Source organism: Notolabrus celidotus, chromosome 22 (assembly GCF_009762535.1).
Source record: "Notolabrus celidotus isolate fNotCel1 chromosome 22, fNotCel1.pri, whole genome shotgun sequence".
NCBI lineage: Eukaryota > Metazoa > Chordata > Actinopteri > Labriformes > Labridae > Notolabrus > Notolabrus celidotus.
In genome coordinates this window covers 25,526,432-25,549,191 of record NC_048293.1, presented here as the reverse complement: position 1 = coordinate 25,549,191, position 22,760 = coordinate 25,526,432, and the positions used below count along the sequence as shown (strand labels likewise).

The 22,760-nt window shown below is 43.8% G+C and overlaps 1 protein-coding gene across 8 annotated transcripts in view; it reads right to left on the bottom strand.

Moving 5' to 3' along the window:
* Positions 1 to 22,760, bottom strand: part of atrn (attractin) — a 252,196-nt gene that overhangs the window by 125,702 nt on the left and 103,734 nt on the right. For 6 of the 8 annotated variants that reach the window (XM_034674875.1, XM_034674877.1, XM_034674878.1 and 3 more), the window contains 2 exons: positions 22,290 to 22,447; positions 8,256 to 8,317 (listed from right to left, as the gene is read on the bottom strand). In XM_034674875.1, the coding sequence (XP_034530766.1) occupies positions 8,256 to 8,317; positions 22,290 to 22,447 (220 nt within the window). Of the gene's footprint in view, positions 1 to 1,883; positions 1,976 to 8,255; positions 8,318 to 22,289; positions 22,448 to 22,760 lie in introns of those variants that run through there. The other 2 variants (XM_034674882.1, XM_034674876.1) reach the window with 2 other exon arrangements.

Below are 22,760 nucleotides of genomic sequence, written 5' to 3'. Positions count from 1 at the left end.
CAAACATGGCTGCTGTTAGCACTCACAACTGTCATTCTAGCATTATCCAGTTGTACTGGTGACACGATATCAGGAGAAAAGTTATAACACATATATAACACTGTAACAGCTCTACTGTTTGTTAAACCTGTTCAGTGTAGAGGTTCTTAATTCCTACAGTGTTGACAGTCAGTGAAGGCATCAGGAGAGGTGTAGAGTGTGTGAGTGGGAGAGAGGAGAGACAAGAGGAGAAGTTCTTCATTCATTCAAACATTGATTACTAAATGTCATTCATTCTTCTGCTTGTCAGAGCCCCGTGGTGAGAGCTTTTTAGACTCTGAACCGGACTACAGTCCTGAGCAAAGCACCTCATCAGGTCAGAGGGGACAGGCCCGAGGTGGAGCGAGAGGGGCAGTCAGTAGAGTCAGGGGAAGCAGAGGCAGAGGACTAGGAGTGAACGCCGGGGAAATGTACGCCAGGAGGCGGGCAGAATGGCAGGACAGGATTTGATTGGTTTAAAATTTTGGCTCCCAAAAATGGTGATTGGTTGGTGTTTTCCCAGGTTTCTTTCTTTCCTTCTTTCTTTCTTTCTTTCATTTATTTTTTCTTTCTTTCTTTCTTTCATTCCTTCCTTATTTCTTTCTCTTTTTTTCCTTTTTCCTTTTATTCCTCCCTTCTTTCTTTCATTAGCTTTTTCTTTCCTTCTTTCCTTCTTTTATTCCTTTTTCCTTTCATTCCTTCCTTCTCTCTTTCTTTCATTCGTTTTTCCTTTCCTTCATTCTTTCTTTCATTTCTTTTTTCTTTCTTTCATTTTTTCTTTCCTTCTTTCCTTCTTTCTTTCTTTCTTTCATTTCTTTTTTCTTTCTCTTCTTTTCCTTTTTATTCCTCCCTTCTCTTCCTTTCATTAGTTTTTCCTTTACTTCTTTCTTTCTCTTTTATTCCTTTTTCCTTTCATTCCTTCCTTCTCTCTTTCTTTCAATCATTTTTCCTTTCCATCTTTCTTTTTTTCCTTCTTTCTTTCTTTCTTTCATTTATTTTTTCTTTCTTTCTTTCATTCTTTCTTTCTTTCATTCCTTCCTTCTTTCCATCTCTCTCTTTTTTTCCTTTTATTCCTCCTTCTCTTTTTTTCATTCATTTTCCTTTCTTTCTTTCCTTTCTTTCCTTCTTTCTTTCCTTCTTTCCTTCTTTCCTTCTTTCTTTCTCTCCCATTCATCACATTATGTATTTATTGCCGTCGGGACATAAAGATCATTTTAACCAGTATAACAGAAAGTGTCTCTAAATCTGACGACCAACCCCAGCTTTAAAGACATGACATGTTTTTTCCCCTGAAATTCAAATGAGAGAGCAAATGAAGCCACATGAAGTTTCAAGTCCAACTTCAGAAATAGCCACAACTGCATTAAAGTTTCCATCCTAAATACACCCCCCTGTGCAATGTCAGAAAAAAAAAGAGTCACATTTTATGGATGCTTTTTCTCCAGTAGTTTGGACTTATGTAGCCAAGAAATTTGTCATTCAGGTCACTGTTACTTCAAAGGGCGCTTGCTTTGGCAGCAGCCAAGTTTTAAATTAAAAACATGACAGCTTGAGTGAAATAAAAAAAAAACAGCTCAAGAATACATTTTCATTGCATTTCCAAAAATGTTTGGGAAATTTCACATTCTCCAGGGCTTTTTCCAGGCCCCTGGAAGAAAACATCAAATTTGCACAAACCAGACACGACATCCAATTTGTAAATCATGAAACATTTTTCCATAAATGTTTGCCGTCATTCCCCCGCCTGTGATTGAATCCAAACAGGAGAAGAGCGTTAATTCACGCTTGAAAGCAATGATTCAACGTAATGAGTCGAAGGTGAGAAGCTGCCGGACAGCTGGACATGAATAAATGAATGCATCCTGTTGTTGATAGCGCTGATGTTTAATGCATCTGGAGAGTGCTTGTGGGGGGATCTTTGCTGCTGCAGCAGATAACGGGATGGCACCACCTTCATCTGTCCCCAAAAGGAAGAAAATTAAGAGAGACACAACTGAGAGCGAGAAAGAGTGAGATTAAGACAGAGAGAAAGTCGGTGCAAACAATTTCCACGTTAATTAGCATCCCTCTCCTCCCCCGCAACACAAACAATGCAGCGCCCAAAGACGCAGAAGCAAACAGGGACAAGGCTGAGCTCACTAACTTTAGGGTCTGTGCTCATCTGTGCTGAATCAGTGGCAGGCAGCACACACGTCAAAATAAAACAAAAAAAGACTGAGCTGTGGGATTAAGAGAAAGTCTGGGGAGTGGTGGGAGGCTGGGAGGAAGGGGAACAGAGAGGAGAGGAGAGGAGAGGAGGAAGGAAGAGAGAGAGAGAAGGTGGAACAAGGGAGACAGAAAGAGAGAGCGAGAGAAACACAACAGAAGGGGGAGAAACAGAGCCGGAGATGAAAGAGGAGCCTGATGAGGAGGGAGAGAGGGAGGGAGGGAGGGAGGGAGGGAGAAGAAGAGGCATGGAAGGAAGGAAGGAAGGGGGAGTCGAGGAAGGACGGAAGGAAGAAAATTATGAGAGGAAAAGAGGTGAAGCACATGTGGAAAGGAAAGACAGGAGCAGGGGAATGATAGAAGAGAAAGAGAAAGTAACAAGCAGGGGAGAGAGACACAGGAAAGAGGGGGAAGAGAAGAAGTTGGGATATCTGAGGAACAAGGGATGGATGGAGAGATTAAGGGAAAAGAAAGTAGAGGAGAATTTAAAAATAAAGAGTGACAAAGCTGGAGCGAGGGACGAGAGACAGAGGGAAGAAGAGATGATACAAAAAGGAGGAATAGAATAGAAAGAAGGCAGTTGAACAGAGGAAAATAGGGAGGATAGGAGAGTAAATACAAAGATGGAGGGAGCAGGGGATGTAAAAATGAAGGGGTGGATGGGGGACAGAGGAGGAAAAGATGGCGTGAGCAACACAGTGAGGCGAGTGACGAGGAGGGATGAAGAGAGACGGAGAGGATGGAGTGAAGTTGGGGTATCTGAGAAACAAGGGATGGATGGAGAGATTAAGGGAAAAGAAGGTAGAGGAGAATTTAAAAAAAAGAGGGACAAAGCTGGAGCAAGGGACTAGAGACAGAGGGAAGAAGAGATGATACAAAAAGGAGGACTAGAAAAGAAAGAAGGCAGGTGAAAAGAGGAAAATAGGGAGGATAGGAGAGTAAATATAAAGATGGAGGGATGTAAAAATGGACGGAGCAGGGGGTGTAAAAATGAAGGAGTGGATAAGGGACAGAAGAGGAAAAGATGGCGTGAGCGACACAGTGAGGCGAGAGACGAGGAGGGAAGATGAGAGATGGAGTGAAGTTGGGGGTATTTGAGAAACAAGGGATGGATGGAGAGATTAAGGGAAAAGAAGGTAGAGGAGAATTTAAAAATAAAGAGTGACGAAGCTGGAGCGAGGGATGAGAGACAGAGGGGAAGAAGAGATGATAAAAGAGGTGAGGTAGAGATTGAAAAGAAAGAATGAAGGATGGATGAGGGACAGAGGAGGAAAAGATGGCGTGAGCGACACAGTGAGGCGAGAGACGAGGAGGGATGAAGAGGATGAAGTGAAGTTGGGATATTTGGATGGAGAGGTAAAGGGAAAAGAAGTGACGGGATGAGAGACAGAGGGGAGAAGAGATGATAAAAGAGGCGAGGTAGAGATAGAAAATAAAGAAGGAAATAGAGAGGATAGGAGAGAGACGAAGAGGAGAGACGAAGAGGATGGAGTGAAGTTGGGAGATTTGCAGAAAAGAGATGGACAGAGAAATGAAGAGAGAAGGAGGAAAGAAAGGTAGAGGAAAGGATGAGCCAGAGATGAAAAGGGAAGAAAGAAGGAGGATGATAGACGAGAAAAGGAGGGACAGGGAAAAGAGAGACGAAGATAGGGAGGGAAGCAGAACAGAGGACAAGTGAGAGATGGATGGAGAGAAATAATGGCTGAAGAAGAGACAGAAACGCAGAGAAGGCGGAGGAGGGAGGGAGGGAGGGAGGGACAAGAGTAAAAACCAGAGATGATAAACAGAAGGAGGTGGGGGAAAAAGAGAGAGGGAGAAATGATTAAAAATGATTAAAAAAATAGAGTGAGAGATGTGGGGATAGAGACGAAGTGAGGGATGTCTGGAAGAAATGAGGTGGGATGAAAAAATGAGGTGAAGAGGGAGAGGAAAGGAAGCGAGACAGCGGAGAGAGAAGGGGGGAAAAAGAGGTGAGCTGAGAGATGAGATAAATAAAGGAAAGGAGGGAGAGATGGGTGAAAGAGGTGAGACAGAGAGAGAGAGACGAGTTGTTCTCTGTGTGTCTGGATTCATGTGATGTCCTCTCCTGCTCACAGGCTGCACGCGCCGACTGCTGACATGCAAACATACAAACGCTGACGCATGTATCTGAACACACAGCATCACGGGCGGCTGACTGCAGGGCGGCATCTGTATGCAGAGAGAGGGAGGTGTGTTCTGCACTTGTGCTCCTGCAGCTTTGACGCTGAATACCTTCCAAAGTAAACCTCAGCGTCGGGCGATTTGTCCGGTCGATGCAGAGACATACAGTGTTTGAACGACGCTGCATTGAGGAAAGAAAGGAGAAGAGTATCTTTCAAATCAGGCCTGTCAAATCTCTCCATCTATGTACGTCTCCTGGATCAATACAGCAGCGTGACAAAGCGGCCATTTTTTCCAGGGCAACATGAAAAAGTCCTTCTATTCTCTCCTGGGTTGCACGCACACACTCACGCGACACACACGGGGAGGACAGAGTGCACACATGCAGCCGAGCACGTGTCTAAAAAGAACACACTTTGTCTGCTCAATTTTCAGTCCCCTCTTATTTTTGAATCGATAGCGCATTACAGCAGATCCTGAAGAGGCAGCATGCAGGCCCGAGGATTCATCACAGCTCAGCACATGTGCACGTGTGTGCAACGCTGCCAGGTTAGCAGAACCAGCTTCTCCATCACTGCACAAAAAAAGCAGCATGTTCCTTTTGCCAAAAGAGCCCGAGTGTGTTTGAAATCCTCGTCACGATCCAGGTTTTTCTTTTAAAGATACCAGGAACTGTATGTCAGGATGAATCATGTGGAAATGCGTGTGAAAGTAATATGCAAAACAGGGAATGTGCTTCCATCTCCTTTAGATTAAACCGACTATTGGACTCGAACATTCCACTTAATAAATCTTGCTTTTGCTCGAAGACTGTGGTTTAACTTCTCATCTTCTTAAAGTGATAAAGGAGTGTACTTCAAGGCGTGTCAGCATGCATGACATCACACATAAGGGAAGTTACAGGTGCCACAAAGCTGCCTTGTTGTACTCAAGTTCAATACTTGGCTTAACATCAGGAAGGACACTACGCAGTCTCCAGGCCAGAACCAGCAGACTGAGGGACAGTTTTATCCACCAGGCAGTCAGGATGCTGAACTCTCTCCCTGTTTTGCCCCCTCTTCCCATAGTGCCCCCTTCACAGACTTAACCCGGTCACTGCCCCCCCCCCCCCCCCAAATCAACGCTGAGGTCTGTCATCCTCAGGACTGAATCACACGCACTCACTTGGATTTTAAATTGCACCATAGCAAAGATTTTGCACTGTGAGGAGTTTTGAACTGTCTGAGAAACAGACTGAAAATGATACTGATGCCTCTTTATGACCTTCAATAGCAAACAAGACCATCAGCAACAACACTGACACCTTCTCTGTTGTCATTTTTAATGCCTGAAACCGCCCTGAGGGGGTAGGTGTCAGACCAGATGATGGACATCTTGCTTCAGAAACAGCCTTTATTTGACTGTTTTCATGGAAAAGAATCACATTGCCTGATAAAGTTGACTGTTAAAAGACAACAGGATGAGGTTTTTGTTGAAAACACTACTTTTGCATGTTTAGGACAAAAGATCAGAGGCGTCACATTGTCCACAAGGGGGCGCCAGAATCGATACAAAACAAAAGTTCCTGAAAAACAGCTTTAAGTTGTATTTTTGGCCTTTTGGCCTTTATTTGTTAGGACAGCTGACGAGAGACAGGAAATGTGGGGAGCAGAGAGCAGGGGAAGACATGCAGGACATGGTTGACTGGCTGGGAATCAAACCGGCGACCTCTGTGACGAGGACTGTAGCCTCTGCATTTGGGGTGCTTAGACCGCTAGGCCACCAGCGCTCCATTAGCTTACTTCTTATCTTTTTCTAGCTTTCCTATGTTTATCTGCTGCTAGGGTCTGAAAGAGAAACCCAACTTCAAATCCTCAGTATGTCTACTGCATACTGCAGTTTATTTGACAATAAAGACTTTGACTTTTTTTGACTTTGACTTTGACTTCACCAGATCCGTGTCTGGTCCGTCTCTGATCCGCAGCGTTCCGGCTCTGTGCTCTCTCGTCCGTCAACACCCACTGGTTGCATTTTCAGAGCATACCACGGAGCAGGACCGCTGGACATCTGGAGTCATATGACTGAGGTTTTCCCGCTGTAGTCACTGAATCAAGGATTCTCTTCTGGCTTGTTGAAGGACGGTCTCAGAAATACTGACTCAGTCTAACATGGGACTACCACCAGATCTGTGTCCGGTCTGTCTCCGATCCGCTGCGGTCTGGCTCCGTGCTCTCTCTGGTTGCTTTTTCAGAACGCAGCATGGAGCAGGATCACTGGACATCTGGAGTCATGTGACTGAGGTTTTCCCACAGTAATCACTGAATCAAGGATTCTCCTCCTCCTCCTCTCCTCATCCATGTTGTCTTTCTGGTCCTCTGAAAACCTCTGACCTGTTGACTCCAGGCCTGGCTCCGCTCATCATGACTTTGGTTTGTTGTTGTAGTTAAGTGAAATACGATCTGGTGATAACACAGAGTGTTTTATTCTGAAAATTAACCGGATGTTTTCATTTTATTTTGGTGAAACCTGACTTCCTGTCCCGCTCCATCTGCTCTGTTGAGATTGATGCGTCAGGCGTGGACTTAGCCATATGGTTAAGTTGGCCTCTTTCCCGCATGTCATTCCCCCACTCTCTCCCACTTTCCTGCACTATCCACTGTCCTCTCCTCAATAAAATAAAGGTGTAAAAGTAAAAATAGAAGTCTTGCATATCTGATCTGGAGGGCTCCGACCTGCCCGATCAGGTCACTTCCAGTAGAAGTTAACACATTGACTAGAATAGAAACCTATCAGATCTGGTGCCGTGACTGATTGGTGGAATTTGTCCATAAACTTGTTTTTTGGTTCGCTGCTCCTGCAGGAGGATTTTGGTCTGAGAGAGCTGGGGCCTCATGTACAAAGGGGCTCTTATTCACGCCAAAGTTCAGATGTATCAAGAGGGAAATGACCGTGGAAATGTGCGGTGCCTTTCTACAGCTGTTGATCCTTGCAGCTATCCACAGTTTCATACATCTGGATGTTTTTGTGTGTACAACGTTTCCTGGATTTGAGCATACGCCATGTTTCAGTAGGAAATCCATGCAAGTCTTTGTACATGAGGCCCCTTGTCTCTTTAAATGTCTTGGAGGAGGATGCATCAGGCTGTCGATGCTTTGACGGATGACTTTGACTGTGACCCAATATATCTATACCTGTGTTTGAAATTGCTATGTGAAGTATGACATGTCCTAGCACACACACTGTGGGGTTGAGGGCCAGGAAGCAGGTCATCATTGTAGAATGAAACTCCAGCAGAGTGATGCAGCACTCCAGACTTACTGGAGTTTATTCTCCAGATTGATATGATTAGACATTAAATCTGTTCGGTCTCAAGAGTCAGAATTATGTACAAAGAGACAGTCTGTTATTTGCAGAGCAGTCAGTTATTCAGAAACTGCTGAATAAGCTCTGAATAAATCATTAACAATGTAATTACTGTTATTATTCTCAGGTTAATCTGAGCTAAATTAGCTAATCTGCATGTTTCAGAGCAGTTCTTCTTTTCTTTGTGTACCTGTGGGATTGCAGCGATGCCGGGACGTAAGCATCTGTTTGTGTGTGTGTGCACGCTATGAGTAAATAAAATAAGACAGTGGAAGTTGTTTGTGTCTGCTGCTGACCGCAAACCAGCTCCGATAAACCAGTGAGCTGCAGCGCTTCTTCATAGTAATGGCCGCCGCACAGGCACAACAGAGCAGCTCTGGTGATCCATCACTGCGGCTCACACTGCATCACACACTCGCGTACCCACACGGGGATATCGAAGGCGACTGCTGCCGCTTTAACACTAACACACGTGTGGTTTGGAGTAAGCAAAGTGACAGGAAGGGGGAAGGAGGAAGGAGAAGGAGGGAGGGTGGAGGGGAGCTCACCTGAAGAACGTGACAAAGAACTGCACCAGATCCATGAAGTTACTGTGCTGAGAGAAGGCGATCTGCAATGAAAGAGACAGAGAAGAGGACAATCAGAGTCAGAAACCTGCTTCATTAAGATGATTCTAAACAAGAGAGCGGCATTATTTCACTCTCACAAACATGCAGGCTCTCAGAGTGGAGTCGACCTTGTACATCTAATGAAAGGCACGCCAACACGCAGGAGAGATAATGCTGCCTCTGCTAACAAAGGCAGACGATGCATATGCAGTGAGTGTGAGGGAGATCATACATGCAGACAATATGCTTTTTGCAGCATTTTGAAACATTTTTTGTAATTTTTGTAGGAAAATTTGAATCTTAAGTCTTAAAAAAAAAGGATTTCCATTGGATTTCTGCTCCTTATGGTGCTCCTAACTCCTCATTCACAACTACTGGGAGGTTCCCAGTCTGTCTGCTTATCTGTGTTCCAGACCACATGCCTGTTACAGTGACAGCACGCCAACAGCCGGGTCTCTCAGCTGCCCACAGCTTGTGCAAAAAAAAATAACACAAAAAACTAATTCCTGGACATGTGGGCCGAAAAAAAACACAATGTAATCATCACAGGAGCAATCATACTAACAACATCCTATCTTAATCAAGGCTGCCAGAGGTAACACTGTCCGTGTCGTTGTACCTCCACCTCCTCCTCTGTCTACACCCCCCCTGTAAATGCCCTACAGTGAACACACACACCTGCAGCAGCAACACAACACTGCCTCTGTCTGGCGGCATGGAGCTACTGCGCCTCATGCCTCCAGCAGAATCCAGGCCCACGCTTCCTCTCTTTGAGGTGACACCCTGGACCAGAACTTATCACCGCTCCTGCTTATTATTCCTCAGCAAAGCTGGGATTTGCATACAATTCCAGTGCAAAAAAAAAAAAAAAAAAAAGAGCAGATGGAGGAAAAAAAGAGACAAAAGCTGGAAAATCCAGCTGTATGCATATGTCAGATTAGTCCATGAATACTGAGTATGTGATCAAGAAACCGCTCTACATGCATGGAGGGACTTGATCGGTCCGAAGGTGTATTAATCCACAGTGACTTTGCAACAACACAGGGCCAAAGGCATGGGTCTCTGTGGTGAGATGACAGGAGTGTGTTGTGTGTGTGTATGTGTGTATGTGTGTGTTTTGTGGAAGGCCTGAGGTCTAATTTACTTGTGTAGTCAGCACCATCTGGCTAGCTAATGCATTGCTGTTGATTACTGTTGAGCGCTGAATCCTCAGTGAGATAATTTTTCTCCAGACTGCCGAACACTGAAGAGAAGTTCAAGGTGCCAACAGGCCTGGAGAAAACTTTTCAAAACATGTTGGCAGGGTGGCTCTCCGTGTGTAAACAACCAGGCCTGCACCCTGAAAGTTGAAGACTCAAAGTTGAGGAAACCCAAGTCATGAAAAACTGTCACGTTGATGCTTTTTTTGGGCTGTGGCCTTGTACGCGTAGAAATGCAGAGGCAACAGTTTGCAGATTTTAAAACAGTCTCTACACCTGGAGTTGATCAATCCATACAGATCCTCTCCTCTTTAGCATAAACAGCCAGTATAAAAGCCCCACCCTAGAGCATTTGTGGGCTGCAAGCTGAGCTGCCTCTAACCTTACACAACTCAATCATCCTCAACCCTGTGGGTGTTGTACCATAACCTCGTGGTGAAGACAGAGCCGAGGTTAAAGGCTAAGCGTTCGATCTACAAATCGATCTAGGCTCCAGCCCTCACCTGTGGTCATGAGCGTTGGGTAGTGATCGAAAGGATGAGATTACAGATACAACTGGTTGAAATGATTTTCATCCAATAGATGACATCCAGAGGGAGCTCGTAGTTAAACTGATACTCCCTAGCATTAAAAGGAGTAAGTTAAGGTGGTTCACCATCTGATCATGATGGATTCCTCCTTTTGAAGGTTTTTTCTCCCCCCAAGGTGACCCCTGGGAAGGACCAGATATTGATGGAGGGATAATTTATCCAACAAGGCCTTGGGGCTCCTCAGAATCCTCCAGGAGGAGCTGGAAAGCATCGCTGACTAGAGGAACGTCTGGGTCAACTTTCTTAACCTGCTGCCCTCACAACCTGACACCAGATAGGTAGAAGAAGATGGATGGATGGATAAATAGATGAATAAGTAAAAAGATGGATGGATGGAAAATAAGATGAATGGATAGATGGACAAATGGATGGATGTAAGGATAGAAGGTTGGATGAATGGATGGGTGGATGGATAAATGGATGAATATGTAAAGAGATAGAGGGATGGAAAATTAGATGGAAGGATGGATGACAGAAGGATGGATGGAAGGATGGATGGACAAATGGTTGGTTGGATGCATGGATGATGTATGGATGAATAAATGGATAGATAAGTAAAAAGATGGATGGTGGAAAAATAGATGGATGGATAGATGGATGGATGATAGATGGATGGGTGGATACATGGATGGATGGATGGATGGATGGACAGATGGATGAATGACAGAAGGATGGACGGATGGATGGATAGATGGATGGATGATAGATGGATATATGATGAATGAATGATAGATGGATTACAGAAGGATGAATGACAGATGGATGGATGATAGATGGAAAAGGGATGGATGGATGGATGGCTGGATGGATGGATGGATGGACAGATGGATGGATGACAGAAGGATGGATGGACAAATGGATGGATGCATGGATGGGTGAATAAATGGATAGATAAGTAAAAAGATGAGTGGTGGAAAATAGATGGATGGATAGATGGATGATAGATAGATGGATGGATGACAGATGGATGACAGATAAATGGATGGATAATAGATGGATATATGATGAATGAATGATAGATGGATTACAGATGGATGGATGATAGATGGAAAAGGGACGGATGGATGGATGGAAGGATGGATGGATGGATGGATGGATGGATGGATGGATGGATGGATGGATGGATGGATGGATGGATGGATGGATGGACAGATGGATGGATGACAGAAGGATGGGTGGATGGATGGACAGATGGATGGATGACAGAAGGATGGGTGGATGGATGGACAGATGGATGGATCACAGAAGGATGGATGGATGGACAGATGGATGGATGACAGAAGGATGGATGGACAAATGGATGGATGCGTGGATGCATGGATGATAGATGGAGGATAGATGGATTACAGATGGATGAATGACAGATGGATGGATGATAGATGGATAAAGGGATTGATGGACTGATGAATGGATGGCTGGATGATGACTCAGATTTTTCAGCTTCCTTTGCTGCAATAAGGATAACTTCATCTAAATAAGGGTTCCCTGGTTTAACAACAGTCTTTCAAAATGTCCCCAGAGACCAGGCTGTCTTGAAGTTTGCTTGAAATATCGAACCAACAGTTCAATACTCAAATGCATCCAAATGATAGAGATTTGTAACAGAGGTGAGGTGAAAATACTCCAGCCTGTGAAGCTGGAAGCAGCAAATGCTTACAATTCTACTGAGTGTTGACTCAGTGATTACTTTAATTATAACATGTGTCAGTTAATCTACTCATCGCTCCAGTGCTGTTCTTTACTGCAGGGCAGTGCTAGCACAGGAGTGGTGGAGCTGAGATGAAACATGTCATGTTACCACCCAGAACAAGAAGAAAATGTATTTTTCCTTACATATTTCTCACTTTTCTGATATTATACTTGAAGACTGATATGACGAAACAGCCGCACTTCTTTAATATGTCCATTTTCAAGGCGAGCGAGATTCAAACGAGGAAAGAAAAATACTTGTATCCTTCAAGAGCAGTTTAGAGAAACTGATTGTGGAGTTCTTAGAAGCTGTTTGAGTACTTACATTCAAGAGAAAATCTTTTGTAGGTGAAACTTTACTTCCTGTGCTCATGAATGTAAATGGGAGGTAGAAGTGAAAGGATTAAAGAGAAACCAGCAGATATTGTATTAAACTATGAGTGGCAGAAATTTTTTTTTAAAGAGCAAAGCTTCGAATTATCAAAGAAGTCTTGTCAGCCGGAGAACTAAAAGCTGGTTTACTTTGTTACCGCGGCTTAACAAAGCCATCTACTTCTTAAAGTGATTAAAGATACAAACTGTTCCTTTCTAATCGCACAATAGCTCCATTAATGACAAAGCTTACTTCATAAACACAAGAAACAGCATAATGGTGAGTCAGCTTCATGCCATCGCTGCACAACTCCATTTTTGAAAAGCACAAGTGGGCCGTCTCTCGCAGAAGATGTGCGATAACAGTTATTGTAGCAGCTAATCTTTAGTGTCAGCTGTGTGTGCTGTTTTGTCACAGGGAGGCAGGCTGACAGCGGCAGTGGGAGGCTCGGGTGACGCTCTCGTTATGTGCCCAGCAGAGGGTGACTCTTTAGGGGCCACGAAGTATCTCGCAGTGGGGCCTGTCAGCCTGCCGGCGAGCATTAAGACTGGAGATATTCTGCTTTTAATGGCTTCTGACAGCCGCTTAACTTTTATTGGGAGTTTTGAGGGAAAAGTGTCGTTATCAGCAAAAGGAGTGTGCTCAACAGGTTCCACAAGAAAAGGAAAGGACAGAGAGAAGATGAATGTTAAATACGCCGAGGCTGGAATACGAATGTGAGAGTTTTGTATGCATATGTGTGGATGAGCTCCTTTCAAATCTTTCATGATCCAGAGCGAACCTAAAGAAAAGTCCTTTTCAGAAACGACTGGGACGACTTACTAACTATATATAAAGATGCACAGCGTGTCTCCACCTGTGCCTGTTGTACAAAAGTGATGCCAAAATACCTCCTAGAACCACACCAATATATTGCACTGGTGACATTTTAGTCTAAGCACTAGGATTAGTTCAGTCAGACAACTCACGTTTAAATTGTTTATTGCAGCAGCAAATACATATTCATGTTTGGCGCCCAGGCTCCGGCCTCATCACTCCCTGCAGATAAGTTTACATGCAGACATTGAGGAGTGATGAGCAAAACATACTAAACACCCCCGGAGCCTGCAGGTGGATGCTGGGGAGGCGGCGGGGAAGAAGAAATATCAGCAATAGGCATGCAGCAGCAGCAGAGGGGTTGACAGGCAGAGGGAGAGATGGGAGATTTTTCCCCCAGTTTAAATAGACCGCCAATTTGAGAGGCAGAGGGCAGGATTGGTTGATGGTTATGAGAGTGGGACATGTGACGTGTATGGTATTGCAGCTCGAGTGCTCTGCCTGAACTAGCTCGCAGGCGTCGCTCCATAAGGTAGAGTGTTTGTTACTTGGTAATCAAAAGCACACAGCGCCTCAGGAGCAGCATGTGTCGACAGAGCTGTCAATCATGATGTCATATTCTTCTTTAGCATCAAATAATGACTTCAATCTAAAAGTATTGAGAACAACAAATTAACATTTCAACTTAATGTATCCCAAGATGAGAACTTACTACACTGGGCAGAAATTTTTAGATTTTCAAAAGATTTTTATAGTTTGACCCATGTCCCATTTGTTAACATGAAGATGGAAGGCTTTAAGATTTAAGGATAGTTTGCGGTGCTGGTGGCCTAGCGGTCTAAGCGCCCCACATACAGAGGTTATAGTCCTCGTCACAGGGGTCGCCGGGTCAAATCCTGGCGGCGACCATGTCCTGTATGTCCTTCCCCACTCTCTACTCCCCACATTTCTTGTCTCTCTTCAGCTGTCCTATCATAAAGGCACAAAAAAGCTCAAAATTATAACTAAAAAAAAGATTTAAGGATAGTTTATACTTTGCATCAAATCTGTGCCGTAGCATATGCTGTAGGTCTGTGCAAATCTGTACCTATGCAATGCTGACTGCAAGCCCTGTGATTGGACCGCTTGGAAGTGGACAGTTGCAGTATGGCCTTGGCCCTCCATCCTCTGCCTGCACTGATTCAGCAGCTGCATATTCAGTCTCCTTCCATGTCTCCTCTTTCTTCTTCTTTGCAATAAATGCAGTATGATCAACTGTTCAACATTTATCAGCTCAAATTCCAACATATTACACTCAGATTCAGTCGGATGGTTTCTTTTGAATGTAGTGGGATTGGAAACTGATGATATGACTGCATTCAAGTTGCACTGCCAGCTAGCAATTAGGTGGAGTATTGCCATAAGACACAGTCACTCTGACGCACAAGTATGTAGTCCTCATGATTGCGTTGGCCGCCTCATTTTAATCAATATTCTTAATGCTTTTAATTCTTCGTTAACTCTTAATCTTTACCACTTTTAATATTTGAACTACATCTATTTTTGTAGCCAGTTATGATGCTTAAACTTGAATTAACTCTTTAATTTGTATTGTTTTAATTACATGCATTTTTATGCTTTTTATGCATTAGTCTCTAATTCTAAATCCACATTTACTTTTGAATATGTAATATATTTTTGTCCTTAGTTACTTTGATTCAGCTTTTGAGAATGGTCTCAACAAGTTGGATGGATTGCAGACATCCTTGATGGTTCCCACATGATATATCCCACCACAGACTTTTCCTCCACCACCATGAGGTCCTGACTACTGCGAAACGATAGCCATGAAATTTGCTGCAGACATCCATTACGACCCCAGGAAGAGCTGTAATGACTTTTTCTTATGCCATCATCAGATCCCAGTTTCACTTTGTCCATTAACTTTGTCTTTGACCTATAATTCCTATTAGCCTCAGCTGGACTTGCTGTTTATTGCTAATTAGCTAAGATGAATGGGCTAAGACATGGTGGATTAAACTTTGATTTATTGTGGCCTGGATGACTGAAAACCTTCACAGACACGTGATAAAGTAAGGTGACGGAGATATACCTGTGTGCATGAGGCTGATAGGGACACAATGTTTGCATTCTGGTTAGGGATGCACCGATCTGATCCTGGTATCGGATATCGGCTAGATTGGACTCAAAAAGCTAGATCGGATATCAGTGACAAGGGGCCGATATATAGTGCCGATCCATATGGCAGATCTATTCATCTCAGTTCTATGCTTTCCTGTGTTTACAACAGCCATGTGTGTCTCCTATGTCATCAGCGCCGGCCGGTCTATGCATTTTTATCCCGGTGGAGCATGATGGAGGATAACTACAGAGACTCTGCAGTTTAGCTGCATGCTTGTTTTGCTAACAACTCCGCCGGAAGCTTGCAACATGTGCAGCGGTCATGTTTCGACGGATGGCACAGGCGCTCAAAAATATAATGGGAGCCCAAAGGAGGAAGTTTACGTCAGCTGTAGCCAACTGCAAAGAAGCAAGAAACCTTCTATTAATGGATTCAAAGTGTGATGGATTGGATTTAATTGTTCCAGATCCTTGAAATGAAGGGATTCCAGTCTCTGGTTTAGCACTTGGAACCCAGGTACAGTTCACCATCAAGTCAGAAAAGCCTGAAGTTGCCAAAACATGATTCTATCCTCACATTAAGGAATAGAGATTGTTAAATCAATACCAGGATCAGATCGGCTAGAATCAGTGTCAGCAGATACCAAAGTCCAGGTATCGATCTTGGTATCGGGGACCTCAAAAGTAGAATTGGTGCATCCCTAATTCTGGTGTTAGAAATTTGGCTGCAGCCTCAAAAACTTTGTTGTTCAACTTATTTATTAACCTTCTTTGGACATATGAAAAAGTTTGAGTGTAAGATTTCAGTTTCATATTTTCAGGGTAATGTGTCCAAGGTGTGCTCATCCTTTCCCTCTACCTTAAACAGGATGAACTGCACATAATAGATGGATGGTATTTTAAGAAGAATATCAGATTCTCTAAATTAATGAATCTTTCTTACATTTTTAGTCTGTTTGGATGGAGTTAAAGTCTCCATCTGAATCTGAAGTAGCTGGCTCCAGTTTGTACCTGTCACTGCTGCAAAATGAGCCGAGCCTCTCTTTCCTGAACCTCTCTGTGATCGGTATCACGACGCAGCCATCAGGCAGCCATGCATGGCCCAGATAAACACTACACAAGTCCACACTGATACGCAGAGCGGCCCAGCATGCTGATAGCTACAGCTGCTGCTACTCCACGGCAGGGTGTTAAATCAGAGGCTGCTCTAATCTCTACCATATCATGACATGTTCACTAAGGCACAGAACAGGAGATCACAGCTCTTTAATGTAATTAGTCTGGGATTTGAGTTTCATTACAAACATCATTAAATTCTGATCTATTCTTCAGCAGGAGAGATAAAAAAAAAGGAGAAAAAAGAGGGGTGAGAGAACTCCACGCTGCATAATCTCACCGCAATTGATTTTGCTTTGATGATCTGCGCTGATGAAGTCATCACAGAATTCACTTTGACCATGGTACAAGATCTCATTTCTGGTGGGTCAAAGTGATTATATCAAAGTGATTCTCCTGCAACGTGTGCTTCCAAGAATCTCTGCATGCTTGATCTGATGCACATTGAGTGGGGAACTATCATATAGAAGAGGGACCTCAGCTGAACCGATCAAGACCTCGGAGAGACCAAGACATTTGTATGGACTCTTTGAGGAACAGCTGTAAATGCAGTCATGAAGGATGCTACATAAATGAATATATGAAAAAGTGATCTAGACATGAAGAAAAAACCAAGACTTAAAGATCAATCCGAGGCTTGGTTCCACATTCAATTATTGGACTCACAATGGGTGATGTGGTTCGAGCACCAGAGGAGGTTTTAGACCCAGCTCTGAACATCCTGTGTGTCTCTTTAAATGCAAATGAGCTCCTTCTCACCCTGCCCCTCTCTTCCTTTGGAAAGGAAAACAATGGTAGACTTCCCAAAAGTTTAGCTCTATAGGTGTGGCTTTGGTGAGGGTGGAGATACCAGGTGGGGAGACTTGCCTTGTAACATTACATAGAGAGCTGATTCCAGAACAGACCCTCAGATTGTGGGTTTCCAAACGTAGGCAGGACCACAAAAAAAGCTCTGGGTTGGCTTATTCCACATTTTGAAGAAGTGTTTTTTTTTCCTAATCTCAGAATCAGAATCAGCTTTATTCGCCAAGTATGCTTGAACACACAAGGAATTTGACTTTAGTAAACTGTGCTCTCTTTGTACAAGGCATAAGAATAGGAATAAGAATAAGAATAAGAATCTCTCCCCAGTTTGAGGCAATCTGAGACCTGAGCAGTCTTAAGAATGGTGTCGGGACAAAGACCAGTCTGGGGTACCAGAACTCTTCTTTTGGGGTTGCTGCGGTCCACATGTTAAAATGTCTCTGGACGAGACACTGGACCCTAAATTGCTCCTGCATGAATGTGATTAGATCAGATCCTGATGAGCTGTTTGACACTTTGCATGGAAGCCACAGCCATCACTGATTGAATCTACTATCATCTCTCTCTCTCTTCATCTCCTCTATCCCTCTCTCCAACCCCAAGATGTGTGTCTAACATGAGTCTGGTCCTGCTGGAGGTCTCTGCCTGTTAAAGGAAGTTTGTCCTTGCCACTGTAACTTGCTAAATGCTGCAAAGTGCTCTGCGCATTGTGGATTAAGATGAGATCAGACTGAGTCCTGTGTGTAAGATGGGACTGGATCTGATCCGGTCTTGATGTTGGGTCTTTGTTAATAATAGAACATAGAGTACGGTCTAGACCTGCTCTGTTTGGAAAGAGTCTTCAGATAACGTTTGTTGTGATTTGGCGCTTTATAAATAAAGATTGATTGAATGTATGTGCAAGAAAGTGAAAGTGACAGGTTGTGTAAATTAGATGCTGTTATATTAGATAGTCAGGGTCAGGGAGGGGAGATTAATGTGCAGCTGAAATAATGCAACAAGTGGAGTCAATGCACATGGACATAAAAAAACCCTCTCTTGCAAACGGTATGCACGCTGTTTGAGACGCTACATCCGACCACGTGAAGGCAAACAGAGGCAACGTTGAGATGATTGAGCCTGAGAAAGTGAGAGAGCTGCACACTAACGCTGGGAGACACACAGAGAGAGAGAGAGAGAGCTTAGCTGCACATACAGCCCACTCTGAATGCAGCATGTGTTTCAACTTAACATTCCACTTTGCCCTTGCTCTTTCTCGGCTGCTGTTTATGAACCGTTTTCCAACAACTCCGATCTCTGCCTGCCAACACTGGAGGACCAACCGCCTACGATAACGCACACACACAAACACACACACTCACACAAACTCTAATGCCGCTCTGCAGCAGACCAGTGAAGGCAAGGAGAGCAAGAAAAAGGAAAAAAAGGAAAAACTGTTTTCAAGAAGAAACGGTGAAAAAATGATTCTGAGACGAGGAGCAGTGGCAGGAGGAAAGAAACAAAGTGGAAAATGTTACCTCGCTGTTGAAGGTAAAGCTCCATAAGTGCAAGGAAGGAAAATGAAAAGTTCAAGAACAGGGGCCGAACTTCTGTATGATCCCACCCACCCGTGCAGAAGGTGAGGTGGACCAGAGGAGGCTGAGGAGAGGGGGGTGGGGAGGACCTCAGAGTGTAACAGGCAGCAGCTGGAGCTCTGGAGCTGAGAGAACTAAAAACCCCTCACAAGGCAGGACACGGAAGATGGAGGCAGGCTTTTCTCCCCTTCAGGAGGAGGGCAGGGGGGAAGGAGCCAGCATGGGGCGACCAGTCAAATCACTTCCCGAAAACTGATCAGGGAGGCACAAAGGCTGAAACAGCCGGGGCCCAGAGCACCTCGTGCTCCCAAACCAGCACCAGCCAATCCTGTCAGTGCATTCATTTGCTGCATCAAAGTCAGTATTAATGCAAAGCATGTTCTATCCTTCATCATGCTGCAGAAACACATTCTCACTGAATACCTATGCATGCACACGTTTCATCAAAGTCTAAAATCTGCTTCAAAACGACTGAGTTGTTTCATTTTACAGCTGCACATTTGTACGTATGTAAATACAAACCTCATGGGGTTAAACTGCATGCTCTTGACGTTCAATTCAGACGTGCTTCAAACTGTTTTTAGTTTCGCTCGTCACATTGCTCTTTGAATGTGGCCTGAAAAAGACTCTCTCATTAACTAATCATTGCATGACAAAAGAAGAACAAAAATGTCACACAGCTGTTTCTGCATTTACCAAAGTTAACATGGAAGACACTGAACCAAGCACGGTGTATGGTTTCTGAGTCACTTTGTCCTGCAGGGTGAACATAGTCCTAAACTCGACCTCTGGATCAGTGGTGGTACAGTCAAGTGTGATTAGCTATGTTGACACTTGTGTATTCTGGTATGCTTGCACTACCTCGGGTATGGGTTGTACTTCCGGGCTAAGTTGTGTTGTGATCTGTAGACACTGAAAGTCATAATAAGCATTCTGGCTTCATGTGGAAGTAAACAGGGTTTAGCTGGGAGGTGCAGACTAAGACGAGTACAGTATCCTCCATAGTTTCAGTGCAAAGATACCAAGCAGACCAGCTGTCTTGGTTCCTGTCTGCATGACAGATAGTTTATCTCTGGAGAGGTGAATGTGAGGCTCGGCCAGGCTATGGCTAAGTGTCCTGTCTTTATGAGCACTTTTTTAAGTGTATCATTAGAAGAAGAAGAAGAAGAAACGTACTTTATTAATCTTAAAATTAAATGTTTCCACTCATGTTATTTTTTGGTCATGCTACACACACAGTTTGATGTATATACATACGATTTCATGCACAAACATGCACTTAGGGAGAGATGTCAGAGTGAGGATGCTGCCAACAACCAGCGCACCCGAGCACTTGGGGGTTCAGTGCCTTGCTCAAGAGCACCTCTGCAGTGCCCAGGCAAGTGAACCAGCACCTCTCCAGCCACCAGTGCACTTGCCAAACTTTGTCCATGCTGGGATTCGAACCAGCGACCCTCCAGTTGCCAAGCCAAGCCCCTATGGACTGAGCTACTGCCGCCCATTATGTGAAACTGTGCTTCTTAATGTGTCAGACGTTATTTTTTAGACCCAGCAAAATGAGAACTTCAAATATCTGTTTAGTGGTAACTATTTTGAAACTAAATTGACACCGCTGACTTCACGCCCACTTCATTTCCAAAGCTTAAAAAGTTATTGGAACGTGTCTAGTGTTCCTGTATCCTCTTTTCAGATGTAACACTTCCCATGAACAGAGTGCTGTTGATTCAGTTTCATGAAGCTTTGAGGGCACAAACTTGTAGTGCTGACTTTAACAACTGAATGCATCTCATTGGCACACATTCACCAATCAGAAACAAGCATCTTCAGTGACTTTGGTATAAAAAGAGTCTTTTGATGACAGCTCAGAATATCTCACTTTTAAACATGAATATGTCTTTTTAAATAACCTGACAACCCTAAATCAAACACAGCAGTTACACACATTAAACACCGACATATTCCTGACATGACGAAGCTCGCTGATGTACAGCGAGAGCCCTGTTGAGGGACAGCTCTCTTTCCAGCAGTTCAACAAGTGCATCGCAGCTCGACTGTGTAAACACGGCGCTGCCTACCAGGCAGAAAAATACAGACCTCTATTCACTGCCACTGCCAAGGAGCCACATCAACACTGGTGGAAAGGTCCTGCTCACCAAATCCAGGAAACTTTTCCCCCTCTAACTGACCACATTTCACTGGTGACTGCCAGCGTTTACATTCTGACGCCAACTTTTTGGTTTATGAAGTAGAAAAGTGGCTTTTGAAAAAACAGACAGAGTGAAACTCCAGCACAGATTGTTTGCACTTTGATCTGAAATATGTGAAGCTATAAGTGTAAGTGTTTACTTATTTGCACACATGGGATAACTCTGCACATGAGAGAGCATTCAGAGCCCTGTCATTTTGTAGATGCTTTTCCACTTCCAGCATAAGGAGCCCTGCTTCACTCAGTAAATATTTAGATGTTCTACTTGAGTTAATCATGCTTTTATCACATTCTATGCTCCAATTAAGTCATGCCGCCGTTTTAACCTTCATGTGTTTATGCATCATGACTTGTTTTGAAGCTGTACGGTGTAAACTTCTTGCCAGCAGCAACAAATTATGTGGGAGGAGCCGTTGTAATTTGCACAAAGTTTTGTTAAAGTGCAACACGAGGGAGGTTTGAATCATCTTTGTTATAGTCCGTACACGAGAATCTGCTCATCTTTCATTTTTGGGGGTTCTGAAGATATGAAAGCATAAATCCTCTCATGCATGTCATGAAGGCTCACCATCAGTCAGGAGGCTGATTATTAGCAGTCACAGCTGAGTGTGTCATTCAGTTTATCAGGAGTAGATTTGGACGATTAGGATTAGGGATGTGTGGATTGAGTCGACTAAATGGTCAAACATCGTCACGCTCACGGTTAGCGTACGGTTCGCAGTGGTAGGTGAGGAGGCTACAACCAGTGATAAACCTCAGAGCACAGTGGTAGACCGGAACCAAGGTCTGTAGGCAGCTGGATGAAGCACACATTTACACAACATCGCCATAATCAAGTACAGGCAAGAAAGTAGCTGACCTCAGGAGCTTCCAAGCTCTAAGGGAGAAACATGACTTGTTTCTGTAATAGAAACCGAGCTTCACCCTTAATTTAGAGATCAGGTTTTTGACATGCACTTTGAATGAAAGGTCCCCATCAATAATTAGTCCCAGGTACTTGTAACTGGTGACCAGCTCTAAAGTTTTACCCTGGACAGTTCTAATTGAGGGGATACCCTCCGAGGGAACAGATGCATTTGAGAAAAGCATTAGTTTGGATTTTTCTGCATTTAAAATCATTTTCAATGTTTCCAGTCGATTCTGCACTGCATCAAAGGCGGATTGCAAGAATTTAAAAGCCTGTGCCATCGAGTGTGAACAGCAGTAAATTACAGAGTCATCTGCATAAAGATGGTGTGAGGCATTTGGCAAGTTTGCACACAGATCATCGATGTAGATTGAGAAAAGAATGCGTCCTAAGACTGAACCTTGAGGTACGCCTTTTGTGACCTTTTGTTAATGCCTACTACCATAATGCTTTATTGCAGCGTGGGACAGCATCAAATTTAAACTACGGTTCATTTTGAATATTACATGGTGGCTACCAGGATGGTTCTTGGTTTGATTATGGTGCGTTGTGTTTTCATTTAGATGAAACGAAGCTTACTTGTATCTTAATGGGCCATGTGAAGTTGCTGACGTAGACGAAGAACGTTATGTTCGGGCTGTTGCGGAAATCAAAGTTCTCGTTGGAGAAGCTGTCTTTGAACTCCTTGATGTTGCTCCGAGAGACAATAGGGATCTCCTCCCCGGTCTGTGTGCCTGCTGAGTGGCAAAGAGGAGATAAGAGGAAAGGGACAGAGATGGAGAAGGAGGGGAAGAAAGGAAAGAAAATGAAGTGGGAGGTTGAGAAAAGAGACGGGGGGAGGGAAGAGAGACAGATGTTAAATTGGCATACTTGTTATTGTAATCTCAAAGATGATTGACTTTAACACAATCTGTCAAGTTCTAATGGAGGACTTCAGAGTCAGTTACAGATGAACAAATCGAATGTGACATCACTCACTGTACTCATGACTTCATGTGTAGATAACAAACATAATTTAAGAATCAGATACAATCAGCATTTATTTAACTT